Source organism: Toxotes jaculatrix, chromosome 3, assembly GCF_017976425.1.
Source record: "Toxotes jaculatrix isolate fToxJac2 chromosome 3, fToxJac2.pri, whole genome shotgun sequence".
In the NCBI taxonomy this organism is placed as follows: Eukaryota; Metazoa; Chordata; class Actinopteri; family Toxotidae; genus Toxotes; species Toxotes jaculatrix.
In genome coordinates this window covers 25,439,833-25,465,302 of record NC_054396.1, presented here as the reverse complement: position 1 = coordinate 25,465,302, position 25,470 = coordinate 25,439,833, and the positions used below count along the sequence as shown (strand labels likewise).

The 25,470-nt window shown below is 39.3% G+C and overlaps 1 protein-coding gene across 1 annotated transcript in view; it reads left to right on the top strand.

The window, feature by feature from the left end:
• Positions 1 to 25,470, top strand: part of igsf21a (immunoglobin superfamily, member 21a) — a 110,388-nt gene that overhangs the window by 43,745 nt on the left and 41,173 nt on the right. Inside the window, exons 3-4 of the mRNA XM_041034380.1 lie at positions 236 to 357; positions 8,483 to 8,601. Of these exons, the coding sequence (XP_040890314.1) occupies positions 236 to 357; positions 8,483 to 8,601 (241 nt within the window). The remainder of the gene's footprint in view (positions 1 to 235; positions 358 to 8,482; positions 8,602 to 25,470) is intronic.

Below are 25,470 nucleotides of genomic sequence, written 5' to 3'. Positions count from 1 at the left end.
GATGTTATCATGTCAACAGGTTTTCAGTCCCTTGCTTTTACGTGCTATAAGGAATGAGCTTATCATGGTTGCAAATGAATCAGTGAGGTAATTGCAGGCAGGAGTGCCATCTACACCCCAGGCCATGGGACAACGGGTTATGCGTCGGAGAAGCTCTAGGGGCAGAAAGGTGGTCCCTGTCCCATCCATCATCAGACGAATCGTCTCATTAAGGTTCTCTCTTTTTGCTTCACAGGTCACAGATGGAGGTACCATCAAGCAGAAAATCTTCACCTATGACGCTATGTTTAATACTAATTACTCTCACATGGAGGATTACCGCAGACGTGAAGACCTTGTGTACCAATCAACTGTCCGGTAAGCCTCAAAATCAATAAACTTTCATTTAAAGCAACACTACTTATTTCTTTACCTCTTCTTCTATGTATAATTGACCCTACTTTTGCTCCATTCATTTTGCAGCACCTGTGAACTGCAAAACTCTAACTCACTGTTTAATGAAACTACTTCTTGATGCTTTGATAGTAAATGCACCGAGATCAACTGTTCAGCGCAACACAACTTTATTCCCAGCCATCTGCTGTTGGTCAGACCAGGCCAGACTGGAGTGACCGGGCGAAGGGGTCAGTGCATTATTACATGAGGACAGGAGGCAGTGGCAAACTCTAATCAGCAGCTCTACCCAGGATAAAGAGTTCAACGTTAAAGATTTAGCTAACATCTGGACAGCCCGCTCCCTGTTTCAGCTGCAGCGGTGCATATATCCCAGGTAGTACCGCCCAGTTCAGGCACATTATCATGGAAGTGAACATGCAGAGGCTTGCCCCACCTGTCTCTCAAGCTTCTGTGATCCCGTGCATAGACAGCCCCACTGCGTATGCATTAACGGGTTTTACTGAGAGAGAGAGAACAAGAAATGGAGAAAGAGTGGTGGTGGGGGGCGGGGGGGGAATCATCTGGCTCTGGTTGGCTTGATTACATGTTTAAGGCATCCTGGGGACTGTCTTCTTTTACCCCAGGCCCCAACAATATGGCTGGCAGCTGTCTGCCCCTTCTCCTCATTTCTTGCTCCCTCTGCTCTGGCGCTCCTCCTATTGCAGATATCCTTCTCTGAATGTTCAACAACACAAAGGAAGCGCTGGCCATACGTTGCACCTACGACTTCATTGAAAACCGGGATGCTTCACACTTTGCATACTTTTGCAAGGATCCTACTTTCATCATTCCCTTTCATCTCATCTCTGTCCTGCTGCTTTTCTTAGATTCAGCTCATGTGCATTCCTACCTCTTTGTATTCCTTTCTCCTTTTTTCCCCCCCTTTCTCTCTCTCTCTCTCTCTTTTCTCATGTGTGATGTGGCTACCCAGCTGAGGATGATTTATCTGGACAATCCTACCATCCCTTTGGGAGAGTAGGCATCATCACAATGGAATGGTGTACACACTTACATCGTCACAGACAAGGAAACATGAACGCACAGACAAACAGAAAACATAACCCCCCACGCCTGGACACACACACACACACACACACACACACACAAACACACACATATATATACAGAGAGTGGAAGTGAGAGAAAGTCTAATACAACACACCAGAGGGGGGGAAGTATTTCAAATGAACCAGCATCAGAAACAGTTGGATGCTATCTGCACTGACCTGTATCTGGATCTGTATCAGAATGCTTAGCCTGTGTTAGTTAACCGGAGAGAAATGTGGACTCCTGCCACAGTCACACCATTCTTCCAGTCAAGAAAAAAAAAAAAATCCTCTGACTGGTCACGGTCCCACTTTCATGGTGTAACAGAGAAGCTCAACACTACTAAGAAATGCAAAAAGCTGAATTTTTACTCGCTATAATCTCCCATTTCCACCTGAGAATGCTAAATCTTTCTCACAAAGCTTCAGCAGTCCGACAAATCCACTTGTACTACCAAAATGAATGCCTAAATATTCTGTATCTTTTATAAACTCAGAGCATTTTTTTAGAAAACTATATTTTTAGCATTTCCTTTTTTCCTTCTGTGGAATACTTTTTCTCACAGTAATATGTGATTATTATACTATCATAGAGTAACAATAATAGAGGTGATTTTTCCCTGCACATGCCGCCTTTCAATTATTAGACAGTTTTAGAAGTGACATTGATATTGACTTTATCTAAGATTGTCTGGCTTTGACAGCTATTAGTCATAATCTTTCAAAGAATGGAAGCAGCTGTTACTTTCTCTAAATTCAAGTGCCAGTGCATAGATTAGTCTTGTAAGACAAATGACAGATCTTACATGTGACTGATGACACTTGAAACTTTAAGGACCTCCAGTATTCAAGCTCAAATCGTGGGAGCAGGAGTCTGGATTTCTTTCCTTCAGAAGATCCTTAAATATGTCACAAAAGATGAAAGTAGCACACCAGGGTCATTGGTAGGGCATAAAATATGCCTGAAGTTGACACTGGAGACAGCAGTTGATATTCTTGACTCCTGACAACAGTCTGCATTGGTTTCTTTTAAATATGTCCATATTGTTTTCAATGAGGTGCGGGAGATGCCATTTTCTTATGACTAATTTTTGTAAGATTTAAGTGGAGGGTTTTGTAAAGCAAAGTCAAACAACCTACAATATGAATGAGGACTTGTTGACTATGCCATTAGACCCAATCTGAGACCCTGCTCCACCTGCCTGTGGCCTGCTGTCACTACAGCGTAATGTTTGTAGTCCCTCATACAATGTTGACTGATCATTTAAAGCTTCAGTGTGTAACTTTTTTTTATAATATGTCTTATTTGACAAATGCTCCAAAACATGTCTTAGCGGGGAGAGGTGCTATCAGTGGCTTCTTTGACCCAGACTCATTGAACAGCCTGGCAGCAGTGCAGAGACATTCCCTTCTGAAGTTTCTGAGCGAACCCCGTCCTTCTAACCAATCAGAGAAGTCCAAGGTCAGGGGTGGCAGCTCACAGCTTTCAGTCAATGCGTGAACACAATTTTGATCCAATACTCCTCTTGCCCGAGGCTTCAAACTAGTATTAGCTGCAGGAAGACACTTCTGTGGCTGACTCACAGTCTAGAAGACTCCTGATTCCTGCCTTAGCTGAGACAGCGTGCATGAGGAGGATGTAAGTTGAGGGCTGGGTGGAGTGTAACAGAGGCCGGAGGGGAAGGTGGAAGTTACATAGTGGTTTGCTCTTGAGTCTCATGCTTGTGCCAGCTTGAGTTACTAAATTTGGATATTGTAGTTTGAAGGAATTTTTACTCAACTTGTAGGAACAGTAATGTTTTCTTGTAAAAGAACATCTACTTTTCCCCAGATTACAAAATGGGAATGTGTCTGATAAACCAACTGGCAGTGCTAGATTGGTGTACTTTGCTTTGTGTTAGCATTTTCAGCTTTTTACTTGTGGCAGAAGAGAATAAAAGCTGTGTGTTAAAAGTAAGGGCAAAAAGAACTTAACCAAACCTTAACCATGGGGTTGTCATGTCATAAAACTTTTTCAAAAGTGATTTGTAACAGTTTTGGAAGGCACTGACAAATGATGCCATCTTGCCAATAGTGGTGTCAGATCAGAAAACTCTTCTATGCGTCATTCTGGAAACAGACAAACGTATTTTGTGGTTTAATTGGAGGACCTGCTGGATAATCAGGTAGTCTCCAACATGTATCTACACTGGAGCAACTGAAGACTGAGTTGGTACCTAGAACATCATGGAGTTAAAATGACTTCAGCCATTTGAGATTGATAAGGAAAAAAAAAATCTGCAAGGAAAATTTAGTAGTTACTTGACACCGATCTCAAATGTCTCAAATGTCCCTATGCAAATGTGCAGCTTTGCAGCAACCGTCAAGCAGAAAGAGAAAACTGATGTGCCTTGTCTCCTTCAAATTGTCTTTTGAATAGTCTATATTACTGAGGGAGTTTGACTGGTTGAAGGTGATCAAAAAATAATGTATTCAGTCTTAATATTTCAGAGGAGAAATGTTTGTGGACAAGTCTTTTATTTCGCCCTTCACACTAAATCTGATGGACAAGCCTTGCTGTTGTACTATTAACTTCAGGAGGTAACACAGCTCAGTAAGGTGTTTCAGTAATTGATAAATATTTCCTGTGGGAGATCGTGTTAAGAAGAAAGTCTTTTTCAATTTTATTTTGATTACAGTTGCAAATTAAAAATGTTCCTTGTGATATTCTTCGTCTCGATCTTACATTAAAGGTGAATGCGGAGTGCACTGAGGTTCTCGACATGAAAAACAGAGAATTTACTTACGTGGGTGGAGGTGTTGCCACAGTATTGTGATTATATCTCAATGACAAAACATGGCTGAAATTTAGTTTCCAGTGAAAATAAAATTATGCCAAGTCATTTTTTAAAGATATTAAAGGGTTGTCTCACCAAGTTTATTTTTGTGGTATAAAATATTTGATGATGTATTATAATAAATACCTTACAGAGCGAATGCTTTTCTTCTTAAATTGGTAATGAATAATAAGTAATACATAACCTATTTTAATGCACAGTGAATAGGGCTGTAGAGCTACTGTAATCAGCGGAAAGTATTTTTTGTGTGGTTTCTTTGTGGGCCCTTACGTTTCTTTCATAAAACCTCTATGCTTTCTATCTTTATATCACTGAGCTCTCCTCTCTGTGTTTGTGTGGATTTGAATCCATTGAATGCAGTACTTAGGGTAGAGAACAACAGAACTGCAGCTTTGTGGATAAAAACAGAGAGATGAGCAACATCAGCTCTTACTAAATTGTAACCAGCCAGCACAAAGCCAATCACACCTCCCTTGGCACTCAGAGAATCACAGAATTATCCTCATCATTTTCTTTCATGCTCATTTCTTAAGGAAACATGGGTGATTACACACCTCTCCTTGCATCCCGTCCTCTAGGCAATTTGTCTCTGCTTTCCATCGAGTGCATACTGACTTACAGTCGCCAGTCCTAACCCATTCACCTGTGATGCTTCAGGGCAGAAAGACTATCTGACAATGTGCTAGTTAATTTGATGCAGAGATTGACTGGATGAGCTATCAGACACTGCTCTGTCAGGACTGCTCTTTTTCACTCTCCATCTCGGCAGTCGCATTTGCTTGCATTTGTAGGCAGGAGGAGTTCAGGAGGAAGGCCTACATAACAGGAAAGAGCTTTCAGATGCAACGCCTAGGGGACAATCGATCTCTCTTTGCGCTGTGCTGTTTTTGCTGCTCCTCCATGGGGGCCCATTGCTATCGATCTCCACAGTGTGCTGTTTTTTTTTTTTTGGTGTACAGGGAAGATTTTGAAGTGTGTTTAATGTGGTTTGCTGGAAACTGTCTGTTTATTCAATTACCCATTCACTTGGTTGCTTATTTACCTAATTTAAGTCGTGCTGATGTTAATTTTTGTTGCCAGAAATGTATTATTTGTTTTATGTTCTATATTTTCTGGTTGTTGTCCCATCTGCCACACCTACCTTAGTTTATGTCATTGCCAATTAGCTTTTTATAACTATTATTTTTATACTTAATGAAGTTCATCATTTCAGAACAAAGTGAAGGACAAGACTATTTAACATGAGAAGTTTAGTGGCCCAGAAAGAAAGATAAGTGAAAGATAGAGTCTGGTAAAATGTGAACTGTGAACAGGAAACTGTAGACTGAAATCATGCACTGACACTCTAGCAATAAATCCAGTGCTACTATACTTAAGTTAAAACAAGCAAGACCCAAAACACTCATAAGTGTTAGCTAAGCAGTTTGTGTAAGTGCTCTCAAACCTGCTGTTTACTAAAGTTGAATCACATGCTTAGAACTGAATGGCAGATTCAGTTTTAGTTCTGATTTACAGGGACAATCAGAGCAATAATCAAAATCTTATCTTCTTATAAAACCTGCTTGCATTGTCAGTTTTTTAACTATTCCATTTAAATTAATTTCATTATAATTAAGATTTATAAAAGAGTTTGGGTGTTCTCAGAGTCACATGTTCTGTTTTTGTGATCAGACTCTCAGTGGACTGGCACCTCCGAAATGTGTGACATCAAAGATTAGAGGAGGGTACTGAAAAATTAATTCCTCTAGTCTTAATATTTAACAGAAGCCTCAATGTTAGGAGTACAACCTTTCCTCTTCTCCTACTCCTAGTTCTGATGGACGTTTCTCGCTGTCAAATTGGTAGAGACTTCAGAAGCAGGCAGTCACTCAGAAATGCTGTGGTTGGGGATTTCTTTGTGGCCTACTCACCCTTCTTCTGGCAATTCTTCCATGCCTTGAATTGTCTTATCTCTAGGTTCTTTTCTCTGCACTTGTCTTGGTTTGAATCCACGAATGCAGCAGCCAGGATTGTGGGTAACAGGACTAGGGCTTTGTTTGTAAAAACAAAGCAATGGGCTACATCAGCGTTTACTATAATGTAGCCAGCCAAGACAAAGCCAATTACCTCCCCGCCGCCACCACGGAGAGATTCACTGTGCTGTTCTCATCATTTTGCTCTGTGGTGAGAAAAAAAAAAAAGACTTACTTGTTTTATGCTTATCCCTCGAGGAAGCACTGGTGGAGACAAGCTCACTTTTTGTCTCGAGGTGCTCACTCTTTTTCATATATACTTAGTTTTGTCAAACATTTGTTTATGATTGTTTCATTCAGCAAAACTTTACTTTCACTCTTCGAGTTCAGTGTATGAACTTTACTTTTTTGCTTCAAGTTCATGCACTGCAGTTTAGGTCACATGTGATCATTTAGAATCGCAAATCTCCTGGTGAGTGAGGGCAGCAATGGACAAATAATGTTGCAAGTCCTGGTCACGTTTCTCTGGGTTTTGTTAAATGTTTTAAGATTTCAGATAATTGCTGAAAACTAAGAAAAATTGCTTTATATACATTTCTATGGTTTACCTTCCCAACCCAAGCACTTTAAATAATCAATATTCAAAGTTGTGAACAACTCTAACAAAAGTACATAAGAAGTGGAAAATACATGTGTGGATTAACACATCATAACACATGGGCAATGCTAGGAATGGGAACAAGCTAAATGTACTCCAGTGTTATCCTTTAAGCTTTTCAGTTGAGGTTATAGTGCCTTGCTCAAGGGTAACTGAAAGAGAGCTGTTGAGCGAGGAAAGAATATATATCTGCGGTTGGTGCACAGATTTGACTGCTCTTGACTGATCTCCTCTCCTCAACACACACACACACACACACACACACACAGCTGAACTCATTAAAGCCTGGGTGCTGTGAGCGCCCTGCTGCTGTTCCAACAGAGGTCCCCATCTGAAACACCAGGGTGGCAAGGACAATTGTTCCTGTTTTGTGGGAATAAATCACAGGGGCTAAATGTGACTAGCAGCGTCTCACTTTGATTATCACTGTTGACGTATTAGCCGAGTGCAGAATACAGATTTCTCTCCCTAGCTCTTTCAGAAATGGTCGACTGCTATCACTGACTGAATAATTGTTGGCTGTTATTTCTTTGCAGAAGTGAAGGGAAAAAAATTGAACAAGAAAAAAGTGTAGAAAAAAGAAAGTATCTTTTCTAAAATTAGCACTGGTGTGTAACTAATGAAACCAGACACTGGGTTTAGTTACCACACTTGTGAAAGGAGTAAAATATGATGTACATCAATCTAAAGACAGAGTTCAACAAACAACCTTTTAATGTCTCCTCTAATTATTTAGCATAGATAAATTAAAGTGAAGTAAAATGTTACTGATGTTTTTTTTAACAACTGTTACACATCGTAATGAAGCTTGGGAAGTTTGTAAAGCTCTACAAGTCATTATTTAATAATTATCATCATTAACAATTATGCAACAATAATTAGGATATAATTGCTAAATCGTTGATAATAATGAACTTTACATTCATTTCACATGAATTTATAATTAATTCATCACGGGCTCATTGTTTACCAGGAGCTTATGAAAATTCAATAATTTATCAGAGTAGTTAAACATCTTTTGACACAGAGTCAAAACACAAAGCTACACTTTTAGCAATTATACATGGGCAGCCTAAGTATAAGATTGGATGTGTATTCTGGAGTAACTGCATCCGCAAAAATACTACCACCAAAATCACGTCATGCCATAATAAGAATGCATTTTGGCATAAAGCCGTTTGAAATGTATTGTTTAAAACCAGTGCCGACACTACAGCTTTCACTGTATGAGTAGAATTGCTTTCTGACTCTGGCTACTCCCAGTGGTGGTATTTAAAAAGGCACATAAAGTGCATTGACAACACAGTAATGTTATTACAGAGGAACAGCTGTTACATTAAAGTATTTAACTTCCACTGAAGTATTGAAAGGCCAAAATTGACATAACACTAATTTTGTTGGATAAGTTATCAGTCATTTATCACTTCATATCTATGAATGTTAACATTACTTGCTTACCTATGCACTTCCTAATCTAATGTTTTCATTGCACATCAATTTTTTTAAAATGTAAAGGTTTGCATCAGCTCATAGACTTACTCTTGTATTTTACAGGCTGCCAGAGGTACGCATCTCAGACAACGGACCTTATGAATGCCACGTGGGCATCTATGACCGGGCTACAAGGGAGAAGGTCGTCCTGGCTTCAGGGAATGTTTTTCTTACTGTTATGTGTGAGTACTATCACCGCACTTTATCTATATTTTAAAACCAAGTTAAAGCTGGATGCTGGGGTGGGACAAGGGGTACATGGAGAGAAACTGTTCTAAGTCAGCAGGCTGGACAGTATGACAAAGATTGAAAAACAGGATGTGGTGCAGACCTGCAGGCAGCAGACAAAGCCCTCTTGATCACTACAAGTGTGTGAGGTTTCAAGTTTTATGTGAGATGCCGGAGGGGGGGTGTTACTGTTGGATACGCTGTGTTCCATCATGTAAGAAGGAATTCTGGTAGAAAAAAGATAAACAATGACATATATGTAATTGTAATGTAATTGCATTAAATAATGCACATAGCTTCATTGTTTGCCATCTTTAGTATTTAACTGATGCTCATATCCTTAGTCAGCAGGCAGAGATTTACTGCCTTGCTTAAGGAATGTGTCAGATCTCCACAACAATCTTTCTGATTATGAGAGGGTCTCTTTTATCTCTGTGGTAAACCCGCAACATTTGCCAGTGCACAACGAAAAAAATTACCTGCACACTCTCATCATGTATGCTCGGTTCTGTCATCTCTCCCATTTGTTGTACTGAAGGAGGGAAGACTCGAGCACACTTGATCAAAACCAACATTTAGTTAATTTGATTTCTCTAACACCCGTTATCAGATGCCTCGCAATATCCTGATATGAATTTGAGAACAACACCCATCAGCTCTTTCTTGCGTGTCGGGTTTTTGTGCTAAAAACATTTGAAAAATGACGTGCCAGTCATAGATTCCATAGATGTTGGTTCAGAGAAGAACGCGATGGCACCTCAGGCAACAAGTGGATTAATCACCCTCACCCCCAGCAAATACTGCGGTGATTTTTCAGGTTTATACAGTATTTATTATTATTCATATTTTCCTTGTACATGGTGGATAACTTTTTTGTCCTGCTGTCGTGACTGTCTGTATGGCATCAAGAGTTAATTAACACATTTCCTTGAAAATTTGTAGGCTGATGAGCCTTGGGCTGTGGAACAATTGATTAAATTTCAGCGCTGATCTGGATCTAGAATGTGTGCCATTAGAAGGTTATTGCTTCCTCCAACTATGAAGCTAACAGAAATAGACTTGATTCCAAATCCTGAGGGTATTTTAGCAGCGGTCAAGAAATCGATCCAACTGAAAATTCAAGTTGAAAGGAATGATGTGTTTCTGCAGGTAACAGCAAGTGTTCGGAAGTGTGCGGAGCTGGCGCCGTCTCTGTGCCAACTATTTTTCCAGGACTTACATTCTTAGACCTTTTTGTATCTGTCTACGTCCGTCTGTCTTGTAGATCGTGTTGATTTAATACTGATGCATTTTTGCTTCCTTTTTATTTACTTTAAACATTCTTGCCTCTTTTACAACTGCTTTTACTTTTATCCATTATTCCATTCAGTCAATAGAGGAAGCTGTGTGCCTGTAGCCTATTGCCCAGTCTGTGCTGTAATTATTTAAGTCCCCCTAAGTTCCAGCAGCAAAAACATGCTGTTCTCCATGTGGTCCTATGGCTAATTAGCAATGGTGAAATGTTTTAGTGGAACACCAGAAAGAGACACCGTGTGACAGTATTACTCCATTATCACATTTTGTGCCTTGAGAACTGCCTTTGGTTCTCATGTTTCTTTTTTTTTTCCTTTTAACTTAGACATTTCTTTCTTTTTAACTAATCCCTTGACCCACTATTCTGTTCTCTTTGATGACCAATCTCATGCCTCTGACGTCAGTGAAAGACTTTATCAATGGGAGGGGATTACCCAGTTAACTGTTTCATGTTTCAGCACTGGGTGGGAAGAGGTGGATGATGTAGTCGCCGGATAGTTGGAGCACCCTAACTCAGCTGGGTCTTAAATCACCACTCCACAAGAGAGGAAGAAGAATGGCCTCTGGCATTGTGGCTAATTGCCGTCTAAACTGAAACAGAATTATTCATAACCTATTAGTGTGTCAAGTTCAGTGGGAAGTAAAGAAAAAAGTAGAGAGGAGAAAGAAAGAAAATGAGAGGGAAAAAAAGTTAATTAATAGGAAGCAGTACACAGAGAGTATTTTAATTTTTTAAAGGGCTTCATAAATAAGAATTATCATTTTAATGAATCCCCTGCCAAGAAATTCAATCATCTAGTTTTAAAAGGCTAAACCCTGAACTCTTGGTACCTCCACTACTGTCCTTCACTCTCTGGAAAGTTTGAAAATCCTTTGCTTTTCTTCTTGTAATGTACAGGCATATGTTGACTTTATTAAGCCTGAAGGCAAAAAGAATCCCTCACCCAAATGACCGGCAAAGTCTTACTATGATGACCAATTTAGCTTAGCCTATATCCAGTAATGAATTCAATTAATTAATTACTTAATTACTGATTTCTGGAGTTATAGGAAAACTGCAATGTACAGTATTTTTAACAGTTACAAGCAAACAATATCAAATAATTGGGAATTATATGTATTTCTATATATATGTGTGTGTGTGTGTGTGTGTGTGTGTGTGTGTGTGTATATGTATTTTTTTTATATCCCCTGGATAGCTGCACCAACAAGCTTTTATCCTGATAATGAGGAGCATGAATAAGATGCAGTACCAAGACGTACTCATAACTAGGGCAATTTATTATGTACTGTGTTAGCTAAATTTTACCCCTTAACCTGAATGAGTTGTTGTGGTGCTCTGTGCCTGTAAATGTAATTATTGACGCATTACGGTATGATAATTTATGATGAGGCACTCTGTCATTGTCAAAGTTCAAAATCAGCATCTGAACTGACAGGTTATGGATGAGAAGTTCAGTGTGAGAAAATGCTGAGATAAATTGATGGACAGAATCCTTATTAGGCTATTGAATTTACTGTCAAATCATTTTCAGTCTCAGTCTGCAAAGGATACATCCAACAAGATGTAAATGCACATTGAGCAAAAAACTGACAATGTAATAGAGTTTGGCCTTTTGACCCCCTTCGTCTGTGTTATAGTTTCATTGAAGTGGGCTCAGCTGAAGAACTTCAAAGGACAAAACCTTCAGTTCTTTGACGCAAAGACCAGAAACTTTAATACGATTCTCATGTTTCCAACAAAAGCATAAGAAATCATTAAGAACTGTGAGCAGCACTTCATTAAGAAAGACTTAGTACATCATATCCATAGCAATGATTGGCTACTGCTATTGATTGTGGGTCTGCTGGCAAAGTAGGACATATTGTAAGACTGGAATATTTCACTCAAGATGTTATTTCATCTTGGTTAAACAGGGAAATATGTGTAAAAATGTGAACAGAATATATAAATATCTATATATATATCTATATACATACACACACTCAGAACCCTTAGGCCCGTGTTATGTGGGCACACAAGCAACTTCATGGTCAAGTTCATACACATTTATTTTTAAATGCAACATTACAAACACAATCAGTCACCATCAGAGGACTGCAGGTTGTTGCAACAAGTTCAATTAATCAAACACCTCTGTAAATATTTAAATGTTTTTTAAGTATTCAGACAGTTTTCTACTTTGAAAAAACTTTGTCAAAAATAAAAGCATAATGGCATCTGACTTAAATTTCCACTATATATTTATTACAGCAGAATTTTAAACTTTTATTTACCTGTGAGTTTCTTAAACTCCTTCACAGTTCTTTGAATTTAAGTAAAGTTTAGGTTCGATCAGAGCAGTTTTAATGGCAAAGCAAGTCATTGCAAAACACCTTTTAATGAAAACAATTAAGATCGGCGCTTGAAATGCCAATCAAAATCATGGGGCACTTAATATTTAGTCTTTTTATACCTTACCAAGACGTTTTTATTTGAGCATTCAATTTGTGTGGTTGCTGTGTGGGAAGTAGTGGACTTGAAGGACACATTTTTAAGACAACTGACATTTTGGAGCACAAAATGTGTGATGTTATTATAGTATAATACATTTAGTATGCTGTGATTTCAACACGTCAGGGGATAGACTTCTGACCCATCGCCGATCACATAAAATAGATATTTCATTCTGCAAATGGTGACATATCCATCCCTGTAAAGCTAAGGTCATAATTTCAGGCTTTGGTGGGTAAAAGAAATCAATATCTCTTTTCCCAATGGTAGATATAGGGTCATTATTTGTTATTACCCAAAGTGATTCCTATGCGACATTCCCAAGATTACAAGGAAAGGTTATTTGTCTCTTCAGAACAGAGCCTGACCTTGGGAAGCCAGCTCTCCATTGATCTGTGCGTAGTGTCCAAGACAACTAAGGTTGTTATGGTGTTGTCTGTATCAGATGACCGTTGGGTTGCGACTCCGCCGCTGGATGAAGAACATCTTAATATCCTTGTGTTTAAACATCATGTCACGTAATTCCAGAGATCCTTCCTCCTAACCTTTTGTAAAGCGTGACGATGTAATTTAAAGGATACCCTTCATGAGGCAGCAGGGCTGGTATTTATAACCCCTAGAAACAGAGATGAGCGCTAAGGTGTAGAGGGACTAATTACCTTCTCATCCCATAAAACTGGGATTCGCTTCAATAATGGATGCCCAACTTTAATTAAGCGCTGTGTATATTTAGGCGCTCGTTTATAAATGGGTGGGATTAATGGTGTACAAGCCAAGCCCAAAGACAGCAACGCCTGCAGACACAGCAGCTCGGTGTACGAGTAGGAAGAGTTTAGAGACTGTGTGCCGCTTTATGCATGCAAGTTTGCATTCTTGTGTGTGAAGAGGCTTGTTTGGGTGGCGGGGTTTGATGGATTGCTAGGGAGCGGCTGTTCCCTCTGTGTCCTGTACTTGTTCGGGAAGTGAAGAGAACATCTTGGCCAGAATCAACACCGAGTGACTCAAACACAGTGGCCTAATTCTCAGCTCTCAGAAAGAATGCCAATTTCGTCAGACTCATCAGTTGTATTCTGAAGTGTTTGGCATGTCGTCTTTTGCATGCACCAGGTCACCGTGGGGGATTGTTCAAGAGTCCTTGATATGATTCTCCATTACTCTCTCATTTATCCTCTGTCACCTTCCTGCTCATCGCACTTAATGCCCTACAGTGTGCTATCAGCATCATAACCTGTTCAATTGATTTTGTGTAAAAATATCTCATGCAGACGGCAAAAATATTCTCTGTTTAATTTTGTGATAAGACTTCAACTAAGACGTCAACTGCTGTCCTCATGGAGTAAGTGTGATCATTTTGTATCTTGTTCATAATTAACAAGACAGACTTTCCTAATTTTATATGAGATTGTGTGACCCCATCCCAGTTCTTCCCACTACAGCCGTTCAGTTTTCACATTGGGAGTGGCAGCAACATGTTGGCTTGGAGCCCATTGGAGGAAAAAAAAAAAAGAATAAAATGAATTCAAAGAGCAGATGAATTATTAAATGTCTGTCTTTGAGCTAAGCCCTGGGGTGATAATTTAGGCAAAAATAAACAACCCATGGGCTTCCTCAAGGATTTCTCTACCCAACGTTGAACTGTTGGTCTGTGCATCACTTAGTCTATGCTAAAGAATTTTTTTTTTTTTTGCCAGAAAAATGTTTTCCTTTACGTGACGATTCTTTTTTTTTTATTTTTCAAAAGCCAGTGAAGTGTGGAATCTTTAATTAATTTAGCAGCAGAATTTTAAACGTTCATCGGACAAACAGTGAAATCTATTGCTGCCATCCTGCTACCAATTAGCTTCAACCGGGTTGCGAAATAAACTTGAAATCATATTTCCAGCCATATTGTATCTCCTTTGAAACTGCATTAACGACAAGCCGTTTTTACCCTCTAGCTCATTCAGTGCTTCATTCAGTTGACATTCACCAGGCACACATCAGCGGGGTAGTCGATACGTGCCAAGGCTGTAGCCTCATGAGTAAGCCTGTTTTCATACCCAGAGATTTCACACAGCAAACAAAAAAACAAGCATCTGATCGTTGCATCACATCGTCTGCTCATATTCTGTCCACTAAAAGACTCCAAGAGGCAAAATTTTCGCCAGAGATACTGTTTATCAGCATCGACCTGGATTCAGTGTATACAGGCTATTCCTATACACTGATTAATTTGCATTTGCATGTTTGGTACCATAGAAGTAAAGATTTGCAAAGTAGTAACCAAGAATCCCCATGGATTGCTTCCTCATTTGAAGTTCACTGGACATGAACACTGGCCAAAAACTCAGTGTCACAGTTTCAAATACCTCAGGCTGAGGTATGGAGATTATTATTCCAGCTTTATGGGCAACAGTGTATACGACCTAGGGTACTATTCATTTCTGACACAATTCAAACATATGAGGCAAATTACTGTTTTCCTCAATGAAGACCGATACTGTCCTGCTTTTATTTTGTGCATTCAAGCCCTAATAGTGGGCCTTTGTTTTGGTATTGCCAAAGCAGAAGACTGTGCTTAAGTATTTTATCCATTCTTCCCCTCCTCACTGCACCGACTTAATGGCAAGAGACCCTGCAGGCACATTAAAAGTTTGGCTTCTCATTTTCAACGTAGGCATGTCCTGAGTGGACCCTGCTGCTTCCACCAACATGTGGCACTATTGTTAAAGAGCACAAATTAGGGCTGTGCTGAGTGTACTAGGCTGCCGCAATGAGCAAATACCATTTTGCTCTGCGTGACATCGAGGGATGTTTATTAAACCCCGTAAGACACAGCGTCTCTGTGCTTGTCATGCATAAATCATTTAGGAATGCCCCTCCCCCAGTGCATAATACCAGTCATGACAGAGCAGCAACAGTGGAGGGCGCCATGCAAGGATCAGTATTTCTCTTCCATACATACTTGATAGAGGATGGGATATTGGTTGAAGTCAATGAGTCACATCAAATAATGGTCAAGTCAAGGTTGTTGTATGCATAAGCTCAAAGTTGCAGGGTTGTTAGATACATGGAGACGGTGTTTTTTGATAAGAAACTTTCAGCAAATCAGCATTTTTTTTTTTCAAAGCACCTCACTAAAACACAGAAGTACACATCTTCAAACAGAACCAAGAGTCTTTAAACCATCACTTTGGAACAACCTTGTGATGTCTTTCATGATGCAGCCCTTTATTGTTTCTTTGGGTAGCGTTCCTTCCTTCATCCTGAGACGTGCATGTCTGATACTGAACACAGTGCTTTCCCTGATGTCTTCGTGTGGTTCTCTGTTCGCTGTGAAGTGTAGGTTTCATTCTTTGTGGCGCAGTATCCCTCATTCCCTTCACTCCCCCTCACTAAGGATGTCTTCATCACTTGCTGCGCTCTGCTCTCCACCAAGGTCCCTCCTTTTGAGCGTAGATGACTGAGGAGGTGACAGAGGAGAAACAGCTTCGCCTCCCTAGAGACGCCCTGCTGATTGTACCAAAGGATGAGAAAACCTCTTTGTCTCTCTACCTTTTACCTCAATATCACCTTGCTCGATAAGTCTCCTTTCCTACGAAGTGATCCACCTAAAAATAGTTTCTGGCTTCACAGGTTTTTTTGAGCAAGTTTGACAAAACTTATGAGACAGTGTTATCTTTTCCTCTGTAAAGGTATCAATTCATTCACTTAAGGAGGTTACATGTTGTATTTTAACTTTAATTAATTTCTCGAGAGACAAACCCAAGAGCATCTGTAACTTGAAAAAGGTCAACCAAAAAGAGCCAGACAGGATGTGAAGAGCCGAACAGCCCCCTAGTCTGTAATATCATTCCAGCCCTGTGGAGTAAATATATGATTTCATTTATTTTTAGCCCGGCCCAATGTGACGATAACAGTTTTTGTAACTACAGGGAAATACATAGATATTAGATCACCTGTCTGTCATTTATAGCCTATCTGCTTTTCTTCTCATAACATTTATTTTGTGTCGAATTTTCTTTAAGTGTTGCGCCCATGGTTTATCCCCTGTGTGCTCTCTATCAAAATATTTCATTATGTCGATTCCTTTAAAAATGTTTTGATGCATAGCTCACCAGAAGGGATCTTTCATAATATCATGGTCCCAAACAAACAGAGAGTATTACTTTTAGACTTTCACAAGAACAAATTGACAAGATCAGATAATGATGACATTTTTTACTTCACTGTGGCTGCACTTATGGCATTTGGGTGATAAATTCAATACACAATGTGGCTGAAAGCCTTCAAAGACAATACCTGGTTTGATAAGTGCAGTGTGACTATGACTGTGACTGTTTTTTACACATTGTCTTGTGTACTATCTGTTAGTTTTTGTAAGAGTGTAGAAATCAGATGATGTCCCCTTTTCCTTGGAATCACACTGCCTCTGGATTTAGGTGTGACTTTAAAAATGCTTCTATTATCATGTTATGAAAAGATTTTATGATTATATTATTATGTGAACACCCTCACGGTATTAAATATTAATTATCTTTTCACATTTTCATGGTAGGTATAAGCATCTCCCACACAGATGAGGTTTTTGAATGTCATTTAGTTTAGCTGATCTAGAAGGATGGGAAGGGACAGATATTTCCAGAAGTGGTGCTGAGCACCTTTCACTGTGGTCTTAGCTCTTTGAGATTTGACACTCATCTTTGCTGCTGCACAAAGGACTGTGAGACAGGCGATAAATTTATGGGGAAAGAAGAAATACAGGTTTAGGAGCCCCTGAAAGCAGCCTGTGGGCATGGATCAAATGGATTTCTTCTCAGCGTGCCCATTTTTCTAAACTTGAATAGGAAACAAGAAAAGGGGAAGCCGAGGGGAAAATTTAAATGGGAAATTCATATTATATTGGGACTCTTATTCTGTCCTGTCAAAAGTTATCAAATTAAGGGTAGGTAGGGTAGCCTATATTCATTGTGTAAATATCTGATATGTCTGATCTGCAACAGTGCTGCTGGGGTCAACATATTTATAATGACATCTTTGGAGAAATACAACAACCTATTAATGAACGCATCACATTAGAACCTATAACCTACATAGGTACACAGCCAAGTTTGTCCCAAATAGACCTTGTTTCATTCTTGAAAGAAAGAAAGCTGTTGTTGGCTTAACTGCTAATTTACAAAAGCATTCTAAAAATAATTTAATTGAGGTTGAGGAACTTACATATTCAGGTATTTCAAAGGGCAGAAAACAGAACTCAGGTTGATAAATATAGAAATGAAAGTGAAAGCTTGTGAAAGTTGACAGCTTTAGAAGAGCCAAATGCCAGCTGGATGATGCTACTTTATTTTAGGAATTAACCACTAATTGGCAGACTCTAGTTAACGCCACTTTATTTCTCTCCTTATTCTTATTGTTTTAGTAGCTGTAATTGTACCATTGGGATCAGCTTTCACAAAGATTTTGGCTTCTTGAGGTGAAAACCATTCACTAGAGGATTTCATACAGGGCTGGATAACATATTCTCATGTATGAAATATTTGTAAGTCCCCTGATCGAAATTCCATCATCAAATCCCAAGACAGAAGGAAAAAAAAATGTTGATACTGTACGGTTTTATTATTCTACTTTCACCTTGACACCAGAACAATCATATATCACACATGGATGGTGTGCAAGTGGATTTGAATTTATTATATGATGTGATGAGCTATAGATGGAGGAGGATGGTGTGTTCAGTGCAGATGTCTGAATCACAGGGGCAGCTTCACTGTGACTGGTACACTCACAGCAGCTTCGCTAGAAAGAGGATAGATCCATCCATCTTTTTACTGCTGCAGTGTGTGCTTCAGCTACAAGACAGGTGCTCCCATGCTGTGGGAACTTTACTGACCAACAAGTCCTCCAACCTGAATAACTAAATAGGTCGTTTGTGCCTTCCTTCCGATACGACCCAAAGGAGTGTCTCTTGAAAATAGAGCCCCTGCAGCCGCAGGCGTACCAGACCTACGTTGTCATGGTTACAATAATAAACACGCGGTTAAGCTTAAGGAGTGGTCACGGTTTGGTAAGGTTTAGGCCCAAAAACTACTTGGTTTGGTTTAGACTCAAAAAGTAGTTGGTCAGGTTCAGGAAAAGATTGTGGTCAGGGTTAAAATAAATACTCCCTTCAGGTTATAGAACCTTCATTGTCATAGTGACAATAACAAACATGCAATTGAGGTGGTCTGTGCCTTGTTCACCCATCCATCCTCCCTAACCTCCTCCTGATTTTGCAGAGGTCGCCTAACAATAAAATGGAACTATGGGTCATAAGCTGCTGGCTTAGATGAACTATGGGCTCGTTTTTTTTTTTACAGTAAGACAGTTTCTAGTTGACTGCTATCTCAATCTCACAAGACCAAACACTCACAGCACATCAGGGAGGAATGTAATGGGAGCGAATCAACGGTTCATTTTAGAAAATATATGTTCTGTAATATAAGAAAGCAAGCAAGAGGACACAGCAGTCAAAGCAGCTTCAGTATAGGAGAAGCTTTGTGTTTATACAGAACCAAGATCAAAAAAGCTCACCTGCCAAAGTGGACGCTAGAAATGACACAGCGCCTGCCAAGTTTTAGTCCATATTTGGCGGGTTGGCGAATGTTAATTTCAAGCCCTGGTGGCATGACATGTTGCACTGGCATGGGCTGTAGTGGGCAGGTGTTGCCTGTGTGGGAGCATAAAGATCTAAAATATTGTTCCAAAATTAGATATCTTACTACTGAAAGGAGTGATACCTGTTCTTAAAATGATTGATTGCACAAAAGAAAGAAATTGCTGCACTTAAGAATAAGAGAGAAGGAAATGTGTCGGGAACTGCCGATTTGAGATGTAGGTTCTTATAAGCTTTATGATTCAGCAATATTATTGTAATAATTAAATGAATTTTATCCACTGTATACTAGGTTGCCATAACAGACAAAATGAAGGCTAAAAAAAGGCAAAAACTTTAAAAACTTTTACTGATGTTGCAGTCCTCCGATCCAGATGGATACTGTTCCAGATGTGGGTCTATAAATAGCAAACGTAGCTTCACTGCATAGCAGACACTGTGTCTGGGGACTCTACTGTCATGGCTGCATATGAGTGATATAATACAGGGCAATCCGTGCATGGATTATTAGATGTAGAAAGTATCAAGGATCTTAAACATCTATGCTACGACTAATTGGAAGCAAGTGCAGAGAGTTTAGCACAGGATTGATAACAGGAGTAATGTGAGCTATTTTCTTTGGTACAGTTAAGACCTTGGCAGGAGCAGTCTGGGCGAGCTGTAATTGATTTATAGACATTTTGGAGAAACTTGAGAAATAGTCAAGCTCACTTGTAAGAAAAGAATGCATAAGCTTTTCTGTACCTTGGGTCGAAAGAAAGACCCTTTGTACTTTTCCTTAAACGATAAAATGGTGTTGCTGAACCTTAAATGTGACTTTCCAATCAATGCTAAGACCCATTGATGAAATGTGCTGAGATAATGTAGTTTATTGTGAGCACACACTCTCTCTCTCACTGGTTTCTCGGACCACTAGCTGGATCTTTTTTCCATAAATCAGTTTCAGGAAATTTTAGGTAATAAAATACATTAATGGCAGATATGTACAGATATGATATAAACATGTACATAGAGACCAATCCTCGACTTGGCTCTGATCAACTTTATGCAAATAATGCATACCCCTCTCCAGAATATCTGATTAGTTTCTTGACGTAAGAGCCTTAAAGACTGTTTCTGCATATTTCAACCCTTACACAACAGCATCACAACAGGTTTTGTAAGATGTTTTCCAAGCTCCCAGGTACTGGTCTCAGATCTTTTCTGTACCCTGTGATATCCTGGTGGATATCTATTAATTTTATTTTTATCAAAATGACATGAATATTGTGTGATAGTGCAATTGTAAGTGTAGATTGAGTTTGAAAGCTGCACTGCATTACCACCTGGCAGTATCACACATTTACCAAAAAAATAAAGCAAAGTCAGTGTTCACTGTTATGGATTATCTACCGCAGGCTAGTTTCAAGTGTCTGTACGCTTATTTGTCAGAGTGTACTGAAATTAACTGAAACCAACTGCTGCCTGAAGGAAATCAATCTGAAAACAAACGGTTAGCGGTGAAGTATGGAGTAATGGTGATGAAAGGTATTTGATAATTTTAGAGAAACGCAGAGTCTCAACAGACACCATCAGCAAGCTGTGTAATGTGCATTTCATAGCATGCTTTTGTCCAGAGATCCATATTCACTGAATTTCAGTTTAATACCACTCAGTGAACTTAATGGACGCTTTAGGCATTCAGCTTATATTTCCACTGTATGCGTAGGGCATGTGAGGTGGTAGGCAACTCAGCAGCTGGTGCAATAAGAGTACAAGGAAGTGTACAAGGCAGCAAGACTTATCTTATCATGGCCACACAGCAGTCACAGTAGTGCCACGAGTTATTTATTCACACGAGTCAACACTAGAGTAGATAAACATAGAGACTGACCTCACTAACAGCTTTGAATGCTTGTACTCTTCAATGATAAAAGCTTTGCTAAATTGAATGATCATGTCTGATGCTTCACTGTAACCACGCAGACAGATGGACGCTTCTCACTCACCCTGAATTACTCGTAACTCAGGAATACATGAACTGACATCCCTACCACTGCATGTCTCTGGCCTGCAGTTTAACTTCTGCTGATGGAGTCAGGCTTCTTCACAAAATGATGCAAACTGTAAATTTGTGGGTGTGCTTGGAGCTTGTTTGCTTGCTTGGAGCTACGTCTTAATAAACGGGTTCTGTGTTATTTTGCAATGAATATGCTGGGTATTCTGAACATTGTTGCCATCATGGACTCACAGATTGATGGATGTGTGGTGCTTTTGGCTAAGGAATTAGTAGAGATTTAAGATCTTGAGGTAGCCTCAATCTCTGTTCTGATTTTGAATAATTCAATCTGTTATAGAGTAAATTGTTGAAGTGGCCGGGGGCCAAAAGCAGATTTGAGTTGGAAACTGAAATAAAATCTTGATGTGGGCTGGTGAATGGTGGAAAAGCTCTCTTTCAAACCAAACAGACAAACCAGGCGGCAAATTGTTCACTGCAGTGGCTTGACTGCCAGAGACAACATGAAGTCAGCTGAGGCAATTTCTTGAATAATGCATGCTTTCAGATTCTCTCATAATCTCATTATGTGAGCAGTGGTGAAATGCTGATACATATAAAAAAAAAAAAAAAAAAATACTTATTGTATATCAAACTTTGCATCTTCCAGGAGATGGGTGATTCACATTGCACTGTATTGATAATATATATTTTTTTCTGAATATGGAAAGTAAATATCCCCTTGAAATGTACATTATCCAACATTTTATGAGGTGCCAGAACCAAAGCTTGCTACAGATCTGGGGCTCGCCCTAAATCAAATTATGCCATAATGGAAAGTAGGTGCAGAGATATCTGCAACCTCATGTGTGCCAAAGTCAATATGTTTGTCAGATTGCCCCTGAACAGAGCAACAGTGCTCCGTAAATGATTCCTTGTTCCATATAATGAAGACTCTTTCAGCTGGCTCTTGCTGTTAGCTGTGACTTTGCCCGAGAGCATATTCTCACTTGTTCTATCCTGTTGTGACTGAATGACTGTGGAACAGAAACAGGCTCACAACCTGACTTACAATTATAGCTGGGCTATTTCTGTCAGGACGCAAGAGGTTGTCTCTGCCCCCATGTTTCTGCTCTGCTGATATGAAGACAAACACAGCCAGATTTGTTAACTCAGTGAAAATGATGCTTTTTCCTTCCGAAACGTTTGTGTGGGGATCAGTAAAACCATGTCTCCTCTTACTCCTATTTCAGCCCAGAGTAAGCTTCAATTGTAAATCAATCCTGAATCATACTGGATAGAAAACTGCTCTTACACAGCTCACTGTGGGTTCAATTTTAGAAGGCTATAGAGAGTGTGTGTTGACGTCACTTTTGTGGCACAACCCATTTTAATCAAACAAAAGTCTGCATGGCTGCTACGAATGAGGAGAGCTTTGATGCCATGACGTAAACAAATATCCCGACTGGCCTTGAAATGAAAAGCTAAAGGAATCTGAAAGAGATCTGAATGTACCAGTAACAGTCAGTGGTCTGTGAACTTATTTTAACCCAAATCGCATCCGTTTCTGAAACCTAACCGAGTAACTTTTGTGCCTAAATCAAACCAAACTCACTGTTACACAACCTTAACCATGTGTTTATAACTGTTACCATGGTGACAACCATGCCTGCTGATAGTACACTGCTACAGTTTGTAATATGTTACCATGATGATGATGATCCGTTACACCTGCTGCTGGTACAATCCTACGGGTTGTATCCAAGCGCAGGGACAAGCGACCTATATGGTCGTTAAAGTTGAATACCTATTTTGTTTTAATGGCAACCACAGATACAAGTTTTGTGACCAAGCTATCAGTTGTCTCATCAGACTGCACTAATCACTTTGTGTCTATTTGCTGTTGAGCTTTCAGCAGTTTGCAGAAAACTTATTTCTGAATTGTCTCTAAATGGAATTGAATAACAGCTCTTTTATTTTGTGTTTTTTTCTTTCCAGTGTTAATGCACTAATAGTGTGTGTTTAACGTAATATATTATTTCTTATTTGGTGTGTAGTGTTCAGGTCATTAAGTCATTACGTGTGAAAGCTTATGGGAAACAGCTGCTGTAACATCACTGACTGAGCTGCGGACACATGTGCGTCGTGCTTGAACCCACAGAGAACAGTGGAGAAATGGCTGTTTAATTTCGATAATACTGTTAGTCAGAAAGAAATCAAAGCTTAGTACAACACTCAAACATTTTGGGCCCTAACGAATCAGCATCAGTCTCTTTATATGAGATTTGCTTTAGGAGCAAGCTGTTCATGAAGCCATCATTGTTTTGACTGCAGTGCTTTTTATATAGAAGTTTCTATCAATGCCATATTAGAGTGTAAATGTGAAATTCCAGATTATTCAGCAGTCAATAACAGCAGCTGATCATTACACAGGGGCAACCACCGGTAATGTGTTGATACATCTGTCAATCTGTCAATCTCTTATCATCGGAAATGAACTCAGTATTCTGAAAACACTTAATTTACCACTTTCAGTCATTATAAAAATGTAATAATCTTTTTAAAGAAGACATGTTGATGCTTGTGCATCAGTTTTGGCTTTGAGTGACTTTGGGAAATGCTGTGCCTCCTCAGCACTGACTTGAATTGCAAATAAATCATCTCAATATGAAGAAAAACACTTTTTTTCCTAACTGACATAGACATAATAAAAATGTGAGTGATTTGCATATTCACATATGTCAAGAAAATTTAGAATTGAGCTTGAGTTTTCCCAGTGAGATATTACAGTGCCAATTTTGGTGTTACAGCGGACCCTTTTTTGCATTGATTAGCACATGTCAATGCTGACTCCTTAAGCTTCACTTTGGTTTGAACAAAAATCCCCACAATCCCCTTTAGATGACCAAGAATCTGAGCATTTATTAAATCCGACAATTTCTGTGGTTTTTACATGTAAAATAGCTAATTTAAAAGCCCCAAGTAGAAATGTGGATTATTTTGTCAGTAGCGGGCATGTTCCCTCATCTGAGCTTGATTAAAGAATCATAGACCATAGACCATTCGTAATTCTGTCATACTAGAAAGTGCTGCTACTTGCTTTTTCCCCACTGTCGTTTGTATTGCCCCGTATTATGTTTATGATGCCTGCCTTTATTGGAGCGTCTCCAATTTGTGATGGTGACCTTGTCCAGTTTCAGTAAGAAACTTTTGAACACATTTTTAAAATAGCACTCACAAAGATTAAATTTCATAAACGCTGTGTTTATTCTACATATTTAACTTTTCATCGTCTTGTGAATCCTTGTTAATCTGGAATTGTTTTGCCGTTCTCCAAAACTGAAATGACAAAATGCTAAATTAAGAATAATTTAGTAAGTAAAGAAAAAGAGCTACAACAATAACAATAAGATGAAGAGATATTTGTGGAGTGTAATGTACAGATCATGGGATTAGATGTGGGACACTTTCATGTTTAAACGGCATACTAATGAAGTTTATGTTCTGCACATTTCTCCTCATAACAAGGTCATGAGAGTGAATTTAGTTATTCATGTTTCACTCACACTGATGTCAGCTGGAGAGATGTAACGCTCATGTTCCATTAATTATTTATGTGTTCAAATAATGATAATGAAAATGATGCTTTTATAAATAGGGGGTTGTTTTTGTCTGGCTTGTGAACATGAATGACCAACTAGTAGCCCTGTGATTACATTGCTTAATTATTTATAGAAGCAGAAGTTTGGAGGCTCTTGGCCTGTTCTGACATATTATACCATGATGGATAGCCAGTCTGGGATGTAAGAGTATATAGCCACAAGTGAAATTTAAATTCTTTATATTCTGCGGCATCTGTCCAGAAATTGTTGCACATTTTCACATCATCTCTGAATTTGTTTGGGCTGGAAAATAAGAGAGGAGAGATCTGAGCCTGAAAAACAGATAATTATACATGCACGCAGACAGTCAGGCATACACATTTACATACAAGAGCATACTGACAGATACTTGCGTCTTGCATACGACTGTATTCATGCAAATGCACATGTATGCATGCACAAAGTCACACAAAGTACCCACAAATACTCACACCCACAAATACAAACACAGATGTACAGACCCAACTCCAGGATGAATCAGAGGAATCTGGTCATTCTAATTATGGTGTGCTGTGTGGAAAACTGGTGAGGTACTCGAGGAAAACTGTAATCAAAACCTCAGTCAGCAGGGTGCTGTGATGAAGTGACTCTCTGCATGTGCAGCTAATATGAAGGCATGAAAATGTGTACCAGCAGTGTGTACCAGCCATGTGGCCTGTCCTAGTGCTTCTCTGCCGCCTCTATGCCTCCTCATATTGAGAGGAACATTGCAGAGGTCTTGTTCTGCCTGGGAATATTGGGAACATGATCATTATACAAAGAATC